The sequence below is a fragment of the Coregonus lavaretus genome, assembly GCF_964263955.1.
Source record: "Coregonus lavaretus genome assembly, contig: SUPER_36_unloc_1, whole genome shotgun sequence".
NCBI classification, from domain to species: Eukaryota; Metazoa; Chordata; class Actinopteri; order Salmoniformes; family Salmonidae; genus Coregonus; species Coregonus lavaretus.
Genome location: NW_028167175.1, coordinates 2,018,682 through 2,038,287, shown reverse-complemented (window position 1 = coordinate 2,038,287; position 19,606 = coordinate 2,018,682). Strand labels below are relative to the sequence as shown.

General features: G+C 42.6%; 1 protein-coding gene across 1 annotated transcript in view; it reads right to left on the bottom strand.

The window, feature by feature from the left end:
* The window catches only part of LOC311111094 (A disintegrin and metalloproteinase with thrombospondin motifs 14-like), a gene marked incomplete at its 5' end in the record, with an annotated part of 276,043 nt that overhangs the window by 142,248 nt on the left and 114,189 nt on the right, over positions 1-19,606 (bottom strand). Inside the window, 7 exons of the mRNA XM_084189095.1 lie at positions 565-698; positions 2,911-3,083; positions 7,943-8,091; positions 9,635-9,748; positions 10,924-11,056; positions 13,934-14,077; positions 16,117-16,222. Of these exons, the coding sequence (XP_084045221.1) occupies positions 565-698; positions 2,911-3,083; positions 7,943-8,091; positions 9,635-9,748; positions 10,924-11,056; positions 13,934-14,077; positions 16,117-16,222 (953 nt within the window). The remainder of the gene's footprint in view (positions 1-564; positions 699-2,910; positions 3,084-7,942; positions 8,092-9,634; positions 9,749-10,923; positions 11,057-13,933; positions 14,078-16,116; positions 16,223-19,606) is intronic.

The window sequence follows — 19,606 nt, the reverse complement described above, 5'->3', positions numbered from 1 at the left end:
GATAGAGAGGTATAGATAGAGGTATAGATAGAGGTATAGATAGAGAGGTATCGATAGAGAGGTAGAGATAAAGAGGTATAGATCGAGAGGTATAGATAGAGGTATAGATAGAGAGGTCTAGATAGAGAGGTCTAGATAGAGAGGTATAGATAGAGAGGTCTAGATAGAGAGGTATAGATAGAGAGGTATAGATAGAGAGGTATAGATAGAGAGGTATAGATAGAGAGGTATAGATAGAGAGGTATAGATAGAGAGATAGAGATAAAGAGGTATAGATCGAGAGGTATATATAGAGGTATAGATAGAGAGGTCTAGATAGAGAGGTATAGATAGAGAGGTCTAGATAGAGAGGTATAGATAGAGAGGTATAGATAGAGAGGTATAGATAGAGAGGTATAGATAAAGAGGTCTAGATAGAGAGGTATAGATAGAGAGGTATAGATAGAGAGGTATAGATAGAGAGGTATATATAGAGGTCTAGATAGAGAGGTATAGATGGAGAGGTATAGATAGAGAGGTATAGATAGAGAGGTATAGATAGAGAGATAGCTATACGGTACATACCAGACATTCCCCCCGGGTGCAGACACTGAAGGGGTCTGTGTAGCTGCACCGCGTCCCATCATGCATCACCTGGTTCATGACCACCACCTCACCGGTCTCTTTGGACTGACAGCTCAACTCACACTTGTGAGCCTCTGCACGGGTGAAGATCAATCAATCAATCAATCAATCAATCAAATGTATTTATAAAGCCCTTTTTACATCAGCGGTTGTCACAAAGTGCTATACAGAAACCCAGTCTAAGACCCCAAACAGGAAGCAATGCAGAGGCTAATAAAACTCCATAGAAGAAGAAAACAAACTGAACACATCCTTTAGTCCTGACTGAGGGAAGATAGACTAAGTAAATGACAGAGAAAGCATTGTATTGTATCTCTCCGCTATGTTTCACCTCAGGAACACAAGGCCAGAGATCATAGAGATCATAGAGATAATATGCTCAGTTCACATGTGTGCGTCTGAAATGGTTACGCTGCTGTGTGTGATGTTAATGTTCCTGTATGCTCTTGACATCACAAAGGGTGTTATTTTTCTTTCAGGAAGAATAAAGGTCTAATTAATGTCCAGATAATGTAGACTTCTCTCGGTGTCCGTCTCACCAGCAGTAGTCTGATTTGAGACATTCATGAGGAAAACTCTGAGTCACATACACGACATGATCAAAAGTATGTGGACACCTGCTCGTCGAACATCTCATTCCAAAATCATGGGCATTAATATGGAGTTGGTCCCCCCCCTTTGCTGCTATAACAGCCTCCACTCTTCTGGGAAGGCTTTCCACTAGATGTTGGAACATTGCTGCAGGGGACTTGCTTCCATTCAGCCACAAGAGCATTTGTGAGGTCGGGCACTGATGTTGGGCGATTAGGCCAAGGCTCGCAGTCGGCGTTCCAATTCATCCCAAACTTGTTAGATGGAGTTGAGGTCAGGGCTCTGTGCAGGCCAGTCCTCCACACCGATCTCGACAAACCATTTCTGTTTGGACCTCGCTTTGTGCACGGGGGCATTGTCATGCTGAAAGAGGAAAGGGCCTACCCCAAACTGTTGCCACAAAGTTGGAAGCACAGAATCGTCTAGAATGTCATTGTACGCTGTAGCGTTAAAATTTCCCTCCACTGAAACTAAGTGGCCAAGCCTGAACCATGAAAAACAGCCCCAGACCATTATTCCTCCTCCACCAAACTTTACAGTTGGCACTATGCATCAGAGCAGGTAGCGTTCTCCTGGCATCCGCCAAACCCAGATTAGTCCGTCGGACTGCCAGATGGTGAAGCATAATTCATCACTCCAGAGAACGAGTTTCCACTGCTCCAGAGTCCAATGGCGGCGAGCTTTACACCACTCCAGCCAACGCCTGGCATTGCACATGGTGATCTTAGGCTTGTGTGTTGCTGCTCGGCCATGGAAACCCATTTCATGACGCTCCCGACGAACAGTTATTGTGCTGACGTTGCTTCCAGAGGCAGTTTGGAACTCAGTAGTGAGTGTTGCATCCGAGGACAGACAATTTTTACGTGCTACGCGCTTCAGCACTCTGCACTCCTGTTCTGTGAGCTTGAGTGGCCTACCACTTGTTGCTCCTAGACGTTTCCACTTCACAATAACAGCACTGACAGTTGACCGGGGCAGCTCTAGCAGGGCAGAAATTTGACGAACTGACTTGTTGGCAGCTCTTCAGTAAGGCCATTCTACTGCCAATGTTTGTCTATGGAGATTGCATGGCTGTGTGCTGGAATAGCCGAATCCACTGATTTGAAGCGGTGTCCACATACTTTTGTATATATAGTGCATCTCTGAGTCTCTCCCGTCCACCCATCTTCTAATGTTCCTATTGGTGTGTGTCGTATAGTGGCTCTCTGCATGAAAACACATCTCATTGCTACAGCCATATCGTCTGTGTCAAATAAATGTATTGTAAATGTATAAAACTTATTTGGTTGATTTATTATTTCTTATGTAAGATATATAATTAATTTAGATAATTATTACTATTGTATGGAAACTGTCTTATTACGGTAAATATGTATTAGAATCATTTTATTGCTAATACAGTGGACATTATGGTTTCACCTTTTAGAATGGCAGGGGTTAATAAGTAAAGCCAATATTTTACAATGTGGTGATATCCAAAATGGCACCCTAATCCCTACACAGTGCACAACTTTTGATCAGAGCCCTGGTCAAAAGCAGTGCACCATATAGGGAATAGGGTGCCATTATGAGTTTCTTTACTATAACTTAACATCACTCACTACAACCCAGCTGCATCATTTCACCTTTGACCTTTGGTCAACAGTAATGCACTAAAGGAATAGTGTTCCATTTGGGATGCAGGCTGTGTCCTACCATCTGGGTGTTCGTAGGGTAGCCAGGTGTGCTTGGTGTTCTTGTGGTATTTGTTGCTCCTCTGGACGCACTGTTGAGCGCGGAAGTCTTCGTACGGTCCGGCACACTCCTCCGTGTTGCACATCTGGTAATCAAAAGTGGACCCGGGGCAATCCCGACCGCCGTACGCAGGCCTGGAGACAGGGCCGACAACACAGACACAAGTAAACAACAACAACAACAGAGTAATCAACACCATTTGGACGTCCCAAATGGAACCCTATTCCCTATGGGGCCCTGGTCAAACGTAGTGCACTATATAGGGAATAGGGTGGCATTTGGGATGCAGAGCATGTACAGAGAGGAGGGGCCTGTCATCCGGGTCCAGTGATTTGTTCCATTTAACTGTAATGTCCCATGTAGCTCAGTTGGTAGAGCATGGCGCTTGCAACGCCAGGGTGGTGGGTTCGATTCCCACGGGGGGGCTGGTATAAAAATAAATAAATATGTATGCTCTGGATAACAGCGTCTGCTAAATGACTAAAAATGAAAAAAATAAATGCTAGAAGTGAGTAATGAGTCTCTAGTGAGGGCCATGTTGATGTTGTAGTACACAGGGTTAATTATGATTTACATGACACCTACAGTAGAAGTCAGAAGTTTACATACACCTTCGCCAAAATACATTTAAACTCAGTTTTTCACAATTCCTGACATTTAATCCTAGTAAAAATGCCCTTTCTTAGGTCAGTTAGGATCACCACTTTATTTTAAGAATATAGATGTCAGAATAATAGTAGAGAGAATGATTTATTTCAGCTTTTATTTCTTTCGTCACATTTCCCCGTGGGTCAGAAGTTTACATACACTCAATTAGGTAGCATTGCCTTTAAATTGTTTAACTCGGGTCAAACGTTTCGGGTAGCCTTCCACAAGCTTCCCACAATAAGTTGGGTGAATTTTGGCCCATTCCTCCTGACAGAGCTGGTGTAACTGAGTCAGGTTTGTAGGCCTCCTTGCTTGCACACACTTTTTCAGTTCTGCCCACACATTTTCTATAGGATTGAGGTCTGGGCTTTGTGATGGCCACTCCAATACCTTGACTTTGTTGTCCTTAAGCCATTTTGCCACAACTTTGGAAGTATGCTTGGGGTCATTGTCCATTTGGAAGACCCATTTGCGACCAAGCTTTAACTTCCTGACTGATGTCTTGAGATGTTGCTTCAATATATCCACATCATTTTCCTTCCTCATGATGCCATCTATTTTGTGAAGTGCACCAGTCCCTCCTGCAGCAAAGCACCCCCACAGCATGATGCTGCCACCCCCGTGCTTCACGGTTGGGATGGTGTTCTTCGGCTTGCAAGCAACCCCCTTTTTCCTCCAAACATAACGATGGTCATTATGACCAAACAGTTATATTTTTGTTTCATCAGACCAGAGGACATTTCTCCAAAAAGTACGATCTTTGTCCCCATGTGCAGTTGCAAACCGTAGTCTGGCTTTTTTATGGCTGTTTTGGTGCAGTGGCTTCTTCCTTGCTGAGCGGCCTTTCAGGTTATGTCGATATAGGACTCGTTTTACTGTGGATATAGATACTTTTGTACCTGTTTCCTCCAGCATCTTCACAAGTTCATTTGTTGTTGTTCTGGGATTGATTTGCACTTTTCGCACAAAAGTACATTCATCTCTAGGAGACAGTACGCGTCTCCTTCCTGAGTGGTATGACGGCTGCGTGGTCCCATGGTGTTTATACTTGCGTACTATTGTTTGTACAGATGAACGTGGTACCTTCAGGCGTTTGGAAATTGCTCCCAAGGATGAACCAGACTTGTGGAGGTCTACAAAAAAATGTCTGAGGTCTTGGCTGATTTCTTTTGATTTTCCCATGATGTCAAGCAAAGAGGCACTGAGTTTGAAGGTAGGCCTTGAAATACATCCACAGGTACACCTCAAAATTGACTCAAATTATGTCAATTAGCCTATCAGAAGCTTCTAAAGCCATGACATCATTTTCATGAATTTTCCAAGCTGTTTAAAGGCACAGTCAACTTAGTGTACGTAAACTTCTGGCCCACTGGAATTGTGATACAGTGAATTATAAGTGAAATAATCTGTCTGTAAACAATTGTTGGAAAAATTACTTGTGTCATGCACAAAGTAGATGTCCTAACTGACCTGCCAAAACTATAGTTTGTTAACAAGAAATTTGTGGAGTGATTGAAAAACGAGTTTTAATGACTCCAACCTAAGTGTACGTAAACTTCCGACTTCAACTGTCCGTACATACAGTATATGCATAAAGTCACGCATTCACGGAACCACGCACACAAACACACACACACGCATACACACAAACACACACACACGCACACACACACACACATATCCAACAAGGCAAGTTCAGCGCAAAGAAAAACATGATCCCACCTTGACTTTCTTTCAGACATCTCTGACTAAAGAGACAAAGCAACTGTGAACTACATGTCACAATGTGTGTATGAATCATACAGCCTGTAGATAGAAGTCCTAACAGGATGTAGAGGATAACGTCAGTAAGGAGACAGTGTGTATGAATCATACAGCCTGTAGATAGAAGTCCTAACAGGATGTAGAGGATAACGTCAGTAAGGAGACAGTGTGTATGAACCATACAGCCTGTAGATAGAAGTCCTAACAGGATGTAGAGGATAACGTCAGTAAGGAGAGAGTGTGTATGAACCATACAGCCTGTAGATAGAAGTCCTAACAGGATGTAGAGGATAACGTCAGTAAGGAGACAGTGTGTATGAACCATACAGCCTGTAGATAGAAGTCCTAACAGGATGTAGAGGATAACGTCAGTAAGGAGAAAGTGTGTATGAATCATACAGCCTGTAGATAGAAGTCCTAACAGGATGTAGAGGATAACGTCAGTAAGGAGACAGTGTGTATGAACCATACAGCCTGTAGATAGAAGTCCTAACAGGATGTAGAGGATAACGTCAGTAAGGAGACAGTGTGTATGAATCATTCAGCCTGTAGATAGAAGTCCTAACAGGATGTAGAGGATAATGTCAGTAAGGAGACAGTGTGTATGAATCATTCAGCCTGTAGATAGAAGTCCTGACAGGATGTAGAGGATAACGTCAGTAAGGAGACAGTGTGTATGAATCATTCAGCCTGTAGATAGAAGTCCTAACAGGATGTAGAGGATAACGTCAGTAAGGAGACAGTGTGTATGAATCATTCAGCCTGTAGATAGAAGTCCTAACAGGATGTAGAGGATAACGTCAGTAAGGAGACAGTGTGTATGAACCATACAGCCTGTAGATAGAAGTCCTAACAGGATGTAGAGGATAACGTCAGTAAGGAGACAGTGTGTATGAACCATACAGCCTGTAGATAGAAGTCCTAACAGGATGTAGAGGATAACGTCAGTAAGGAGACAGTGTGTATGAATCATACAGCCTGTAGATAGAAGTCCTAACAGGATGTAGAGGATAACGTCAGTAAGGAGACAGTGTGTATGAATCATACAGCCTGTAGATAGAAGTCCTAACAGGATGTAGAGGATAACGTCAGTAAGGAGACAGTGTGTATGAACCATACAGCCTGTAGATAGAAGTCCTAACAGGATGTAGAGGATAACGTCAGTAAGGAGACAGTGTGTATGAATCATACAGCCTGTAGATAGAAGTCCTAACAGGATGTAGAGGATAACGTCAGTAAGGAGACAGTGTGTATGAACCATACAGCCTGTAGATAGAAGTCCTAACAGGATGTAGAGGATAACGTCAGTAAGGAGACAGTGTGTATGAATCATACAGCCTGTAGATAGAAGTCCTAACAGGATGTAGAGGATAACGTCAGTAAGGAGACAGTGTGTATTAATCATACAGCCTGTAGATAGAAGTCCTAACAGGATGTAGAGGATAACGTCAGTAAGGAGACAGTGTGTATGAATCATACAGCCTGTAGATAGAAGTCCTAACAGGATGTAGAGGATAACGTCAGTAAGGAGACAGTGTGTATGAATCATTCAGCCTGTAGATAGAAGTCCTAACAGGATGTAGAGGATAACGTCAGTAAGGAGACAGTGTGTATGAACCATACAGCCTGTAGATAGAAGTCCTAACAGGATGTAGAGGATAACGTCAGTAAGGAGACAGTGTGTATGAACCATACAGCCTGTAGATAGACGTCCTAACAGGATGTAGAGGATAACGTCAGTAAGGAGACAGTGTGTATGAATCATACAGCCTGTAGATAGAAGTCCTAACAGGATGTAGAGGATAACGTCAGTAAGGAGACAGTGTGTATGAATCATACAGCCTGTAGATAGACGTCCTAACAGGATGTAGAGGATAACGTCAGTAAGGAGACAGTGTGTATGAATCATTCAGCCTGTAGATAGAAGTCCTAACAGGATGTAGAGGATAACGTCAGTAAGGAGACAGTGTGTATGAATCATACAGCCTGTAGATAGAAGTCCTAACAGGATGTAGAGGATAACGTCAGTAAGGAGACAGTGTGTATGAATCATACAGCCTGTAGATAGACGTCCTAACAGGATGTAGAGGATAACGTCAGTAAGGAGACAGTGTGTATGAATCATACAGCCTGTAGATAGAAGTCCTAACAGGATGTAGAGGATAACGTCAGTAAGGAGACAGTGTGTATGAATCATACAGCCTGTAGATAGAAGTCCTAACAGGATGTAGAGGATAACGTCAGTAAGGAGACAGTGTGTATGAATCATTCAGCCTGTAGATAGAAGTCCTAACAGGATGTAGAGGATAACGTCAGTAAGGAGACAGTGTGTATGAATCATTCAGCCTGTAGATAGAAGTCCTAACAGGATGTAGAGGATAACGTCAGTAAGGAGACAGTGTGTATGAATCATACAGCCTGTAGATAGAAGTCCTAACAGGATGTAGAGGATAACGTCAGTAAGGAGACAGTGTGTATGAATCATACAGCCTGTATCATACAGCCACCCCAGAGCCAGATTTATACATCTCTATCCTCCCTAACCCCAATGCCCCCCCGTTCCCCTGTGACAGACACTCACGCAGGGTTGTTGCAAGTTCTGCTCCGGGAGCGTACTCCACCCCCACAGGTTCTGGAGCAGGACCCAAACTTAGTCCAGGACCCCCAGCTACCGTCATGGCCCTGCGGTTGGTTAGTGGACCGCCAGATACAGTGACCCTTGAAGCACCACTAAACAGACAGACAGGACACAGGGGAGTCAACAGGGCATACATTCATACAGTACCTATAATATCTTTCTATTCATTGGCCCCATTACCATTCAAACCATGGCTAGAATGAGCCCTGACCACGTCAAGGGTATATAAGAACTCTTAGAGAGATGCCAGCTAAAGGAACATGGATAGAACACTGTTATGACCACTGTTACTCCATTAATCACGAATAGCCAATGTAATGCTAATTAAATGCTAATGTAATGCTAATTAAATGCTTATTAAGTACATTCAAACTGGCCTGATAATGTTTCTTCTACTATCCATGTTAACTATTGTTTACTTTTACAAGGACTTTTTATAATTTTTACGGACAGTGGAGTCAACAGTGCATACATGTGTACAATATCTTTCCATTCATCGGCTCCATTAGCATTCAAACCATGGCTAGAATGAGCCCTGAACATCTCATGGGTCAGAGTTCTGATGCTCTGATGCTTAGAGCAATCCTGGCTAAAGCAACATCACTAAAATGAGCCCTGAACATCTCATGGGTCAGAGTTCTGATGCTCTGATGCTTAGAGCAATCCTGGCTAAAGCAACATCACTAGAATGAGCCCTGAACATCTCATGGGTCAGAGTTCTGATGCTCTGATGCTTAGAGCAATCCTGGCTAAAGCAACATCACTAGAATGAGCCCTGAACATCTCATGGGTCAGAGTTCTGATGCTCTGATGCTTAGAGCAATCCTGGCTAAAGCAACATCACTAAAATGAGCCCTGAACATCTCATGGGTCAGAGTTCTGATGCTCTGATGCTTAGAGCAATCCTGGCTAAAGAAACATGGCTAGAACATGAAATGAACACTATTCGTCTATGAAGTATGAATAGCTGATTAAATGCTCTTTTAATGCTATTTAAATGTATGGATAAAGGAGCAGGCATTGAACACTTTAAGTCCAATTCCAAGTATAAATAGTCAATTAAATGCTAATTAAATGCTTATTAAGTACATTCAAACTGGCCTGATAATGTTCCTTCTACTATCCATGTTATCTATTGTTTACTTTTACAAGTCCTTCTATAAGACTGTTATGTCATTAGACATCCATTACAGTTAGACAGCACAGGAGGCTGTAGAGGGGAGGACGGCTCGTAGTAATGGCTGCAATGGAGTAAATGGAATGGAATGGTATCAAACACATGGAAACCACGTGTTTGATGTGTTCGATACCATTCCAATCATTCCGTTCCAGCCATTACTATGAAATTGTCCTTCCAACTAAGGTGCCCCCTGCATTAGACATCCATTACAGTTCGACATCAGTACATGTGTGACATAGAACAAATATAAGCGCCCACCAAATATTATTATTATTATTATTATTATTATTATTATTATAATAACATTCAAACGGGCCGATATGTTCTTTCTAATATACATTTTGTAAAACTTCTTCAAGTAATTGAGTAGTTTTTGGAGAACTTTTTGTAAAGATGAAGTATAGTCCTTATATTATTAGGTCCATCTATTGTCATCAGAAATCCATGTTTCCCACCTTCGCCGGTGCACACTCTGTCCCATCTACCGGCGGACCCTTCTTCGTCTTACAAAAGTACTGGTTGTCAGGGTGACTACACCACAGCTGCTTGCAGGGATCGTAGGTCCGGAACTATAGGGGGGAGGAAGGGGAGAGAGAGAGAGTTAAAAAAGAGGATGTCAGAGAGAGAAGAGGAGAGAGTAGGGAAGAGGATGTCAGAGAGAGAAGAGGAGAGATAAGGGAAGAGGATGTCAGAGAGAAGAGGAGAGAGTAGGGAAGAGGATGTCAGAGAGAAGAGGAGAGATAAGGGAAGAGGATGTCAGAGAGAAGAGGAGAGATAAGGGAAGAGGATGTCAGAGAGTAGAGGAGAGAGAAGGGAAGAGGATGTCAGAGAGAAGAGGAGAGAAGAGGAGAGAGAAGAGGATGTCAGAGAGAAGAGGAGAGATAAGGGAAGAGGATGTCAGAGAGAAGAGGAGAGATAAGGGAAGAGGATGTCAGAGGGAAGAGGAGAGAGTAGGGAAGAGGATGTCAGAGAGAAGAGGAGAGAGTAGGGAAGAGGATGTCAGAGAGAAGAGGAGAGAGAAGGGAAGAGGATGTCAGAGAGAAGAGAAGAGGAGAGAGAAGAGGATGTCAGAGAGAGAAGAGGAGAGAGTAGAGAAGAGGATGTCAGCGAGAGAAGAGGAGAGAGTAGAGAAGAGGATGTCAGAGAGAAGAGGAGAGAGAAGGGAAGAGGATGTCAGAGAGAAGAGAAGAGGAGAGAGAAGAGGATGTCAGAGAGAGAAGAGGAGAGATAAGGGAAGAGGATGTCAGAGAGAGAAGAGGAGAGAGAAGGGAAGAGGATGTCAGAGAGAGGGCTGAGAGGTAGTAAGTGCATTTCTGTGGCCAGACTACAGGTCACCTAGTCTCTTCCCAGAGCTCCATCGGTCATGGCCCCTCTGCTGCATGGCTACAATCTCAAACAGGGAAAGCAGGATCCAGCAAAAAGCTGGCCAGTCTATCTAAGCCTATAGACCAGGGGGAGCGTACGGAGAACGCAGGACCCTGCTCCATCTAACAATAAACTTTATTATATTTTAATCGCATCCTCAGAAGATCAAAGTCCTGAGTGGTACTGAGCGCCCCATGCAGTCCTGAATCTGTGTCCCAAATGGCCACCTATTCCTGACGGGCCCTGGTAAAAAGCAGTGCACCATATATGGAATAGGGTGTCATTTGGGACACACAATGATAAGCTTTTCTGTCACCAACGGTCACAGTTGTTAATTCTCAGATCTCAGTGGTCAAGCTAGCTGGTGGAGTGGACTTACAGCGGTGCACATCTTGTAGCCCACGCCGAAATCAAAGCGACACTGCTCGTCCATGGAGTAGTTAATCCCGGGCAGCTCAGGAAGCTTGGGCCACTTGTGTTCAAAAGGGTTGTCCAGGAGACAGTCATAAGAGCTGGGGGGGGGGGGGGGTTAAACACATCAGAACAGAGACAGTCATAAGAGTTATGAAATAGATTAGAGTGGCAAGGTGGTATGATAACATGAGAGCTGGGGGAGATAGAAATAATAGGTTTTCAGTAGAGGGGATATACTATGTTATATCTAACAGAATAGGTTATGTCAGTGGTGTGTCAGTGGTGTGTCAGTGGTGTGTCAGTGGTGTATCAGTGGTGTGTCAGTGGTGTGTCAGTGGTGTGTCAGTGGTGTGTCAGTGGTGTGTCAGTGGTATGCCAGTGGTGTGTCAGTGGTATGTCAGTGGTGTGTCAGTGGTGTGTCAGTGGTGTGTCAGTGGTGTGTCAGTGGTATCTCTAACTTCATCTTTATTTGGATCCCCATTAGCTGACGCCTTGACGACAGCTAATCTTCCTGGGGTGATATGTCAGTGATATATGTCAGTGATATGTTAGTGACCAAGATTCCTGGAAAACCTGGAAATGATGGGAAAGTTATCAGAACCCTAGTCATTGGTTTGGTGAGGTTGGGATGCCCTTACTGGATGTATCGGTTCAGAACCCTAGTCATTGGTTTGGTGAGGTTGGGATGCCCTTACTGGATGTATCGGTTCAGAACCCTAGTCATTGGTTTGGTGAGGTTGGGATGCCCTTACTGGATGTATCGGTTCAGAACCCTAGTCATTGGTTTGGTGAGGTTGGGATGCACTTACTGGATGTATCGGTTCAGAACCCTAGTCATTGGTTTGGTGAGGTTGGGATGCCCTTACTGGATGTATCGGTTCAGAACCCTAGTCATTGGTTTGGTGAGGTTGGGATGCACTTACTGGATGTATCGGTTCAGAACCCTAGTCATTGGTTTGGTGAGGTTGGGATGCACTTACTGGATGTATCGGTTCAGAACCCTAGTCATTGGTTTGGTGAGGTTGGGATGCCCTTACTGGATGTATCGGTTCAGAACCCTAGTCATTGGTTTGGTGAGGTTGGGATGCCCTTACTGGATGTATCGGTTCAGAACCCTAGTCATTGGTTTGGTGAGGTTGGGATGCCCTTACTGGATGTATCGGTTCAGAACCCTGGTCATTGGTTTGGTGAAGTTGGGATGCACTTACTGGATGTATCGGTTCAGAACCCTAGTCATTGGTTTGGTGAGGTTGGGATGCCCTTACTGGATGTATCGGTTCAGAACCCTAGTCATTGGTTTGGTGAGGTTGGGATGCCCTTACTGGATGTATCGGTTCAGAACCCTAGTCATTGGTTTGGTGAGGTTGGGATGCACTTACTGGATGTATCGGTTCAGAACCCTAGTCATTGGTTTGGTGAGGTTGGGATGCACTTACTGGATGTATCGGTTCAGAACCCTAGTCATTGGTTTGGTGAGGTTGGGATGCCCTTACTGGATGTATCGGTTCAGAACCCTAGTCATTGGTTTGGTGAGGTTGGGATGCACTTACTGGATGTATCGGTTCAGAACCCTAGTCATTGGTTTGGTGAGGTTGGGATGCACTTACTGGATGTATCGGTTCAGAACCCTAGTCATTGGTTTGGTGAGGTTGGGATGCCCTTACTGGATGTATCGGTTCAGAACCCTGGTCATTGGTTTGGTGAGGTTGGGATGCACTTACTGGATGTATCGGTTCAGAACCCTAGTCATTGGTTTGGTGAGGTTGGGATGCCCTTACTGGATGTATCGGTTCAGAACCCTAGTCATTGGTTTGGTGAGGTTGGGATGCCCTTACTGGATGTATCGGTTCAGAACCCTAGTCATTGGTTTGGTGAGGTTGGGATGCCCTTACTGGATGTATCGGTTCAGAACCCTAGTCATTGGTTTGGTGAGGTTGGGATGCCCTTACTGGATGTATCGGTTCAGAACCCTGGTCATTGGTTTGGTGAAGTTGGGATGCACTTACTGGATGTATCGGTTCAGAACCCTAGTCATTGGTTTGGTGAGGTTGGGATGCCCTTACTGGATGTATCGGTTCAGAACCCTAGTCATTGGTTTGGTGAGGTTGGGATGCCCTTACTGGATGTATCGGTTCAGAACCCTAGTCATTGGTTTGGTGAGGTTGGGATGCACTTACTGGATGTATCGGTTCAGAACCCTAGTCATTGGTTTGGTGAGGTTGGGATGCACTTACTGGATGTATCGGTTCAGAACCCTAGTCATTGGTTTGGTGAGGTTGGGATGCCCTTACTGGATGTATCGGTTCAGAACCCTAGTCATTGGTTTGGTGAGGTTGGGATGCACTTACTGGATGTATCGGTTCAGAACCCTAGTCATTGGTTTGGTGAGGTTGGGATGCACTTACTGGATGTATCGGTTCAGAACCCTAGTCATTGGTTTGGTGAGGTTGGGATGCCCTTACTGGATGTATCGGTTCAGAACCCTGGTCATTGGTTTGGTGAGGTTGGGATGCACTTACTGGATGTATCGGTTCAGAACCCTAGTCATTGGTTTGGTGAGGTTGGGATGCCCTTACTGGATGTATCGGTTCAGAACCCTAGTCATTGGTTTGGTGAGGTTGGGATGCCCTTACTGGATGTATCGGTTCAGAACCCTAGTCATTGGTTTGGTGAGGTTGGGATGCCCTTATTGGATGTATCGGTTCAGAACCCTAGTCATTGGTTTGGTGAGGTTGGGATGCCCTTACTGGATGTATCGGTTCAGAACCCTAGTCATTGGTTTGGTGAGGTTGGGATGCACTTACTGGATGTATCGGTTCAGAACCCTAGTCATTGGTTTGGTGAGGTTGGGATGCCCTTACTGGATGTATCGGTTCAGAACCCTAGTCATTGGTTTGGTGAGGTTGGGATGCCCTTACTGGATGTATCGGTTCAGAACCCTAGTCATTGGTTTGGTGAGGTTGGGATGCACTTACTGGATGTATCGGTTCAGTTCCTGCTTGCTGCAGCGTGACCAGTGGTAGCGATGGAAGGCCGCTTGGACCAGCGGTGCCATGATACTCCCCATACTGGTCTCGTCAGAACAGCGATTCCCCTGTCCGTCATGTTCCATACCTAACCTGTTGAAATGGTACCTGAGTTATTGATGAGCAAAACACACTATTACGCTCAAACACAAAAAGGTGTGTCTCAAATGGGACTCTATTCTCTACATAGTGCACTACTATTGACCAGGTCCCATAGGGATACCCATAGGCCTCAGATCAAAAGTAGTGCACTATGTAGAGAATACGGTGCCATTTAGGAAACAGACAAATTCACTGTGCTTAGGAACAATTATGATAGTTCTTATAATTGAAACATACAGTACACATCCGGGGTAAAAGAGCTTCCTAAGATAAATGACAACAGGAATCCTTACCCACAGAGCCCTTACCCACAGAGCCCTTACCCACAGAGCCCTTACCCACAGAGGCCTTACCCACAGATCCCTTACCCACAGAGCCCTTACCCACAGAGGCCTTACCCACAGAGGCCTTACCCACGGAGCCCTTACCCACAGAGCCCTTACCCACAGATCCCTTACCCACAGAGCCCTTACCCACAGATCCCTTACCCACAGAGCCCTTACCCACAGAGCCCTTACCCACAGATCCCTTACCCACAGAGCCCTTACCCACAGATCCCTTACCCACAGAGCCCTTACCCACAGAGCCCTTACCCACAGAGAAAAAAGACTGAAGAAAATAAGGGAAGAAGAGAAGTAGAGCAGCAGATCTTATGTAATGATCCTGGCTAGACTAAGTAGAGCAGCAGCTGTTATGGAATGATCCTGGCTAGACTAAGTAGAGCAGCAGCTGTTATGTAATGGTCCTGGCTAGACCAAGTAGAGCAGCAGCTGTTATGGAATGGTCCTGGCTAGACTAAGTAGAGCAGCAGCTCTTATGTAATGGTCCTGGCTAGACTAAGTAGAGCAGCAGCTGTTATGGAATGGTCCTGGCTAGACTAAGTAGAGCAGCAGCTCTTATGGAATGGTCCTGGCTAGACTATTCAGAATCATTCCAATCCATATGGTTGGAAAATAGGAGACATGGCTTTGAAATGCCAAAGTTAGAGTCCTATACCCTTGGCTTGACTCTGCTCCATAGGGGGCGCTGTTGAGCTGCCCACGGTGGGCAGAAGTAGAACACTTCAGCGTTTATATCTATCTATCTATATATCTATAGGTCTGTCTGTCTGTCTGTCTGTCTTCTCCCTACCTATCAGTAACAGTAATAGAAAAGTGTCAAACTAACAGTAAGGTGGATTTACAGTCTAAACTAACAGTAAGGTGGATCTACAGTCTAAACTAACTGTAAGGTGGATTTACAGTCTAAACTAACAGTAAGGTGGATTTACAGTCTAAACTAACAGTAAGGTGGATCTACAGTCTAAACTAACAGTAAGGTGGATTTACAGTCTAAACTAACAGTAAGGTGGATCTACAGTCTAAACTAACAGTAAGGTGGATTTACAGTCTAAACTAACAGTAAGGTGGATTTACAGTCTAAACTAACAGTAAGGTGGATTTACAGTCTAAACTAACTGTAAGGTGGATTTACAGTCTAAACTAACTGTAAGGTGGATTTACAGTCTAAACTAACAGTAAGGTGGATTTACAGTCTAAACTAACTGTTCAGTCCATGTATAATTCAGTCAATGTATAATTCAGTCAATGTATAATTCAGTCAATGTATAATTCAGTCAATGTATAATTCAGTCCATGTATAATTCAGTCAACGTATAATTCAGTCCATGTAGAATTCAGTCCATGTATAATTGGAACAGCAGTCACACAGACTTGTTGCAGGTGAATTATTCGATGATAACTTGAAAGAAAATAACTGGAATTACAATTTACTTCCTGAATTGACCTACCTGAAATGGAATTGACCCCCATCTGGAGTGTGTCTATGTTCTGTGTCCCAAATGGCACCCTATTTCCTTTGTAGTGCACTACTTTAAAGAAAAGAGAAACCCACACACAGCTCTTGCTTGTATCCCTTTAGTTTATTCAAGCTATGGGCTCGTCGGTCCCATAAGGCTCTGGTCAAAGTAGTGCACTACAGGGGAGTAGGGTGTAATTTGGGACGTAAACCCATGTGTTGCGATGACTTACACATGTCCGGTCTCGTGTGCGACCACAAAGGCCGAGGAGAATCCGTCCTCGTGGTTCAGGGTGCAGCTCCTCAGAGGGTGGCACATGCCCGTCACCGGGGCGTAACCTAGGCAACACAGACCACACACAGCACTGATAACAAACTGCTAAGCAGGCATACCCAGAGACGAAGGGTTGTATACCTGTCATATCACACCTGGGTTCAAACACTACTTGAAATCATCTGAAATACTTTAGCTGTGCTTGATTGAGCTTGCCTGGCACTATGGAACCAATGGAATAGTGCAAACCCCGCCCCCCCTGGCACTCTAGGCAGACTAAAGAAGGTGCTTAAAGTTTTCACATTTTAAAAAATATTACTTGAACCCAGGTCTGGTACATATGCGTCTCTATGGCTCTGATCAAACCATGGTTATGATGATGTGGTTGGTGGTGTTGGATTAAGGTGAGACTAGGTCGGCCTGCTTTTAGATGTCTGTCTGTGTTTCGGAGAGTCTTGAATAACAATTGATCTAATAAATCATACATAAAATCATACATTTCATGTCTTCGTCAGTGGTCAACTTAATCTACAAAAGGTGGCCAATTAAGAACACATTCCTATTTGCAACGACAACCTGTCATATAAAGTACCCATTGCGTTTGCAGTAGTTTTGTGTACAGGAGAAATAGCACGTATATTCTCCTGACACTGGCAGGTAATTCTCTAAATTCTCAGAATGCATGCACATTTTACAGGTGGTAGTTGTGTCAACAAAGCTACTGCGTAAAAATTGCTGCTAATATAGGATGTTCGATTGACTTCAGCTCCAAGTGTTTTTTTGTTTTTTTTTACATAAGAGAAAATTACGAATGATCCCAACAGAGCCAATGCTCTTATATATATAGTGTGTAATAATGTATGATAGATACTTCCTGCCATTAACAACAAACTGCTAATTGGAAAACAAATCAGAACATCTAATATGAAAATGAACACAGTCTGTAAAGCATGTTGTCTTAATGTGTGTCTCTTCCTAAATGGCACCCTATTCCCTGTATAGTGCACTACTTTTGACCAGGGCCCATAGTGCGCTTCATAAGGAATAGGGTGCTATTTGGGACAAGACGCACATGAAGAAGAAATGCTTTATAGTCTGTGTTCATTTTCATATCAGATGTTCTGATTTGTGTCCAATTAGCAGTTTGTTGTTAATGGCAGTAAGTATGTGTCTCTGTTGGTAGCTAATACATGCTGCTGGACAGTTGAGTAAAATGGCCGTTAAAAATATACCGTGTCAATAATCAGGAAATGCCTAAAGGAAGGAAATGATGCTATGAAAAAATGGACACTGTCAAACTTTGAGAAAGGGCTGAAGCTGTTGTCTCCTCTATGTATTAATATAGAAACCTGAGGCTTTGACAGGAAGCTTGAAAGCATTTTTTAAACCCAGCACAGACAGACCAACACGAGCTTGACAAAACCAAACACAACCATATAACATAACCCAACAATACAGTAATAACATATATTTAAACACAAAGCAGAAAGGACACATGAATACAACTACTATACTATATATAAGTACTATACTATATATATAACTACTTTACTATATACTATATATACACTACCGTTCATAAGTTTGGGGTCACTTAGAAATGTCCTTGTTTTCAAAAGAAAAGCAAATTTTTTGTCCATTAAAATAACATCAAATTGATCAGAAATACAGTGTAGACATTGTTAATGTTGTAAATGGCTATTGTAGCTGGAAACGGCTGATTTTTAATGGAATATCTACATAGACGTACAGAGGCCCATTATCAGCAACCATCAGTCCTGTGTTCCAATGGCACGTTGTGTTTGTTAATCCAAGTTTATCATTTTTAAAGGCTAATTGATCATTAGAAATCCCTTTTGCAATTATGTTAGCACAGCTGAAAACTGTTGTGCTGATTAAATAACTTTTGAACGGTAGTGTAACTGCTATACTATATACTATATATAAGTACTATACTATATACTATATATAAGTACTATACTATATACTATATATAACTACTATACTATATACTATATATAACTTCTATACTATATACTATATATAACTACTATACTATATACTATATATAACTTCTATACTATATATAACTACTATACTATATACTATATATATAACTACTATACTCGATCAAGAGATGTGCAGTGATTCAGATTAGCTAAGCGTTTTGTTTGGTTCAGAAGCACATTGTTGTTGTTGTTCAAACAGATGATCATGCTCTCTGACCATGTGAAGACCTTTGGCATGCAGGTAAAAAGCAGGAAATGCAGACACAGACAGATACTGATGGATGGGGCTGCTTCAGTTGGCCATGTCCCAAATGGCAATCTAGTCCCTCTACAGAGGACTACTTTTGACAAGAGCTCTATTGGCCCTGGTCAAAAGCAGTGCACTACGTAGTGAATAGGGTGCCATTTGGGACGTATCCTCTGTGGTGATTAGCTAGAACCCAGCAGGCAAAAGTGGTTGCAATGATGTCAATATAACCACATTTCAACCTGTTCTGGTTGTAATCTGGTTGTTGTAATGACGCTATTTTATCTAGCTCTGCCTGATGGGAAAGAACTACAATGAACATGGTGGCATCCAATGGTTACGTTATAGTTATATCCAATGGTTACGTTATAGTTATATCCAATGGTTATGTAATAGTTATATCCAATGGTTATGTAATAGTTATGTAATAGTTATGTAATAGTTATGTAATAGTTATGTCCAATAGTTATGTAATAGTTATATCCAATGGTTATGTAATAGTTATATCCAATGGTTATGTAATAGTTATATCCAATAGATATGTAATAGTTATATTCAATGGTTATGTAATAGTTATGTAATAGTTATAGCCAATAGTTATGTAATAGTTATGTAATAGTTATATCCAATGGTTATGTAATAGTTATGTTATAATTATGTTATAGTTATGTTATAGTTATGTTATAGTTATATCCAATAGTTATGTAATAGTTATATCCAATGGTTATGTAATAGTTATGTAATAGTTATGTTATAGTTATATCCAATGGTTATGTAATAGTTATATCCAATAGTTATCCAATGGTTATGTTATAGTTATGTAATAGTTATGTAATAGTTGTGTAATAGTTATGTAATAGTTATGTTATAGTTATGTCCAATAGTTATGTTATAGTTATATCCAATAGTTACTCTGTTTATAGGAAGATGACGTTCCCTATTATATGTCATTGACATAATGGTGTCGTATGATCACCACTTATGGAATGAATCAGAGTAGGGCTTAATTCTATTTCAATCAATTCAGGAAGGAAACTGAAATTGGAATTGAACCCAAACCTGGTTTGAATGACTTAGTTAGAATGGCTTAGTTAGAATGGCTTAGTTAGAATGGCTTAGTTAGAATGGCTTAGTTAGAATGATGGACGGTGTTTCTTCTTCCATAAAAGTTGAGTAGCTCATCACCTATTTAA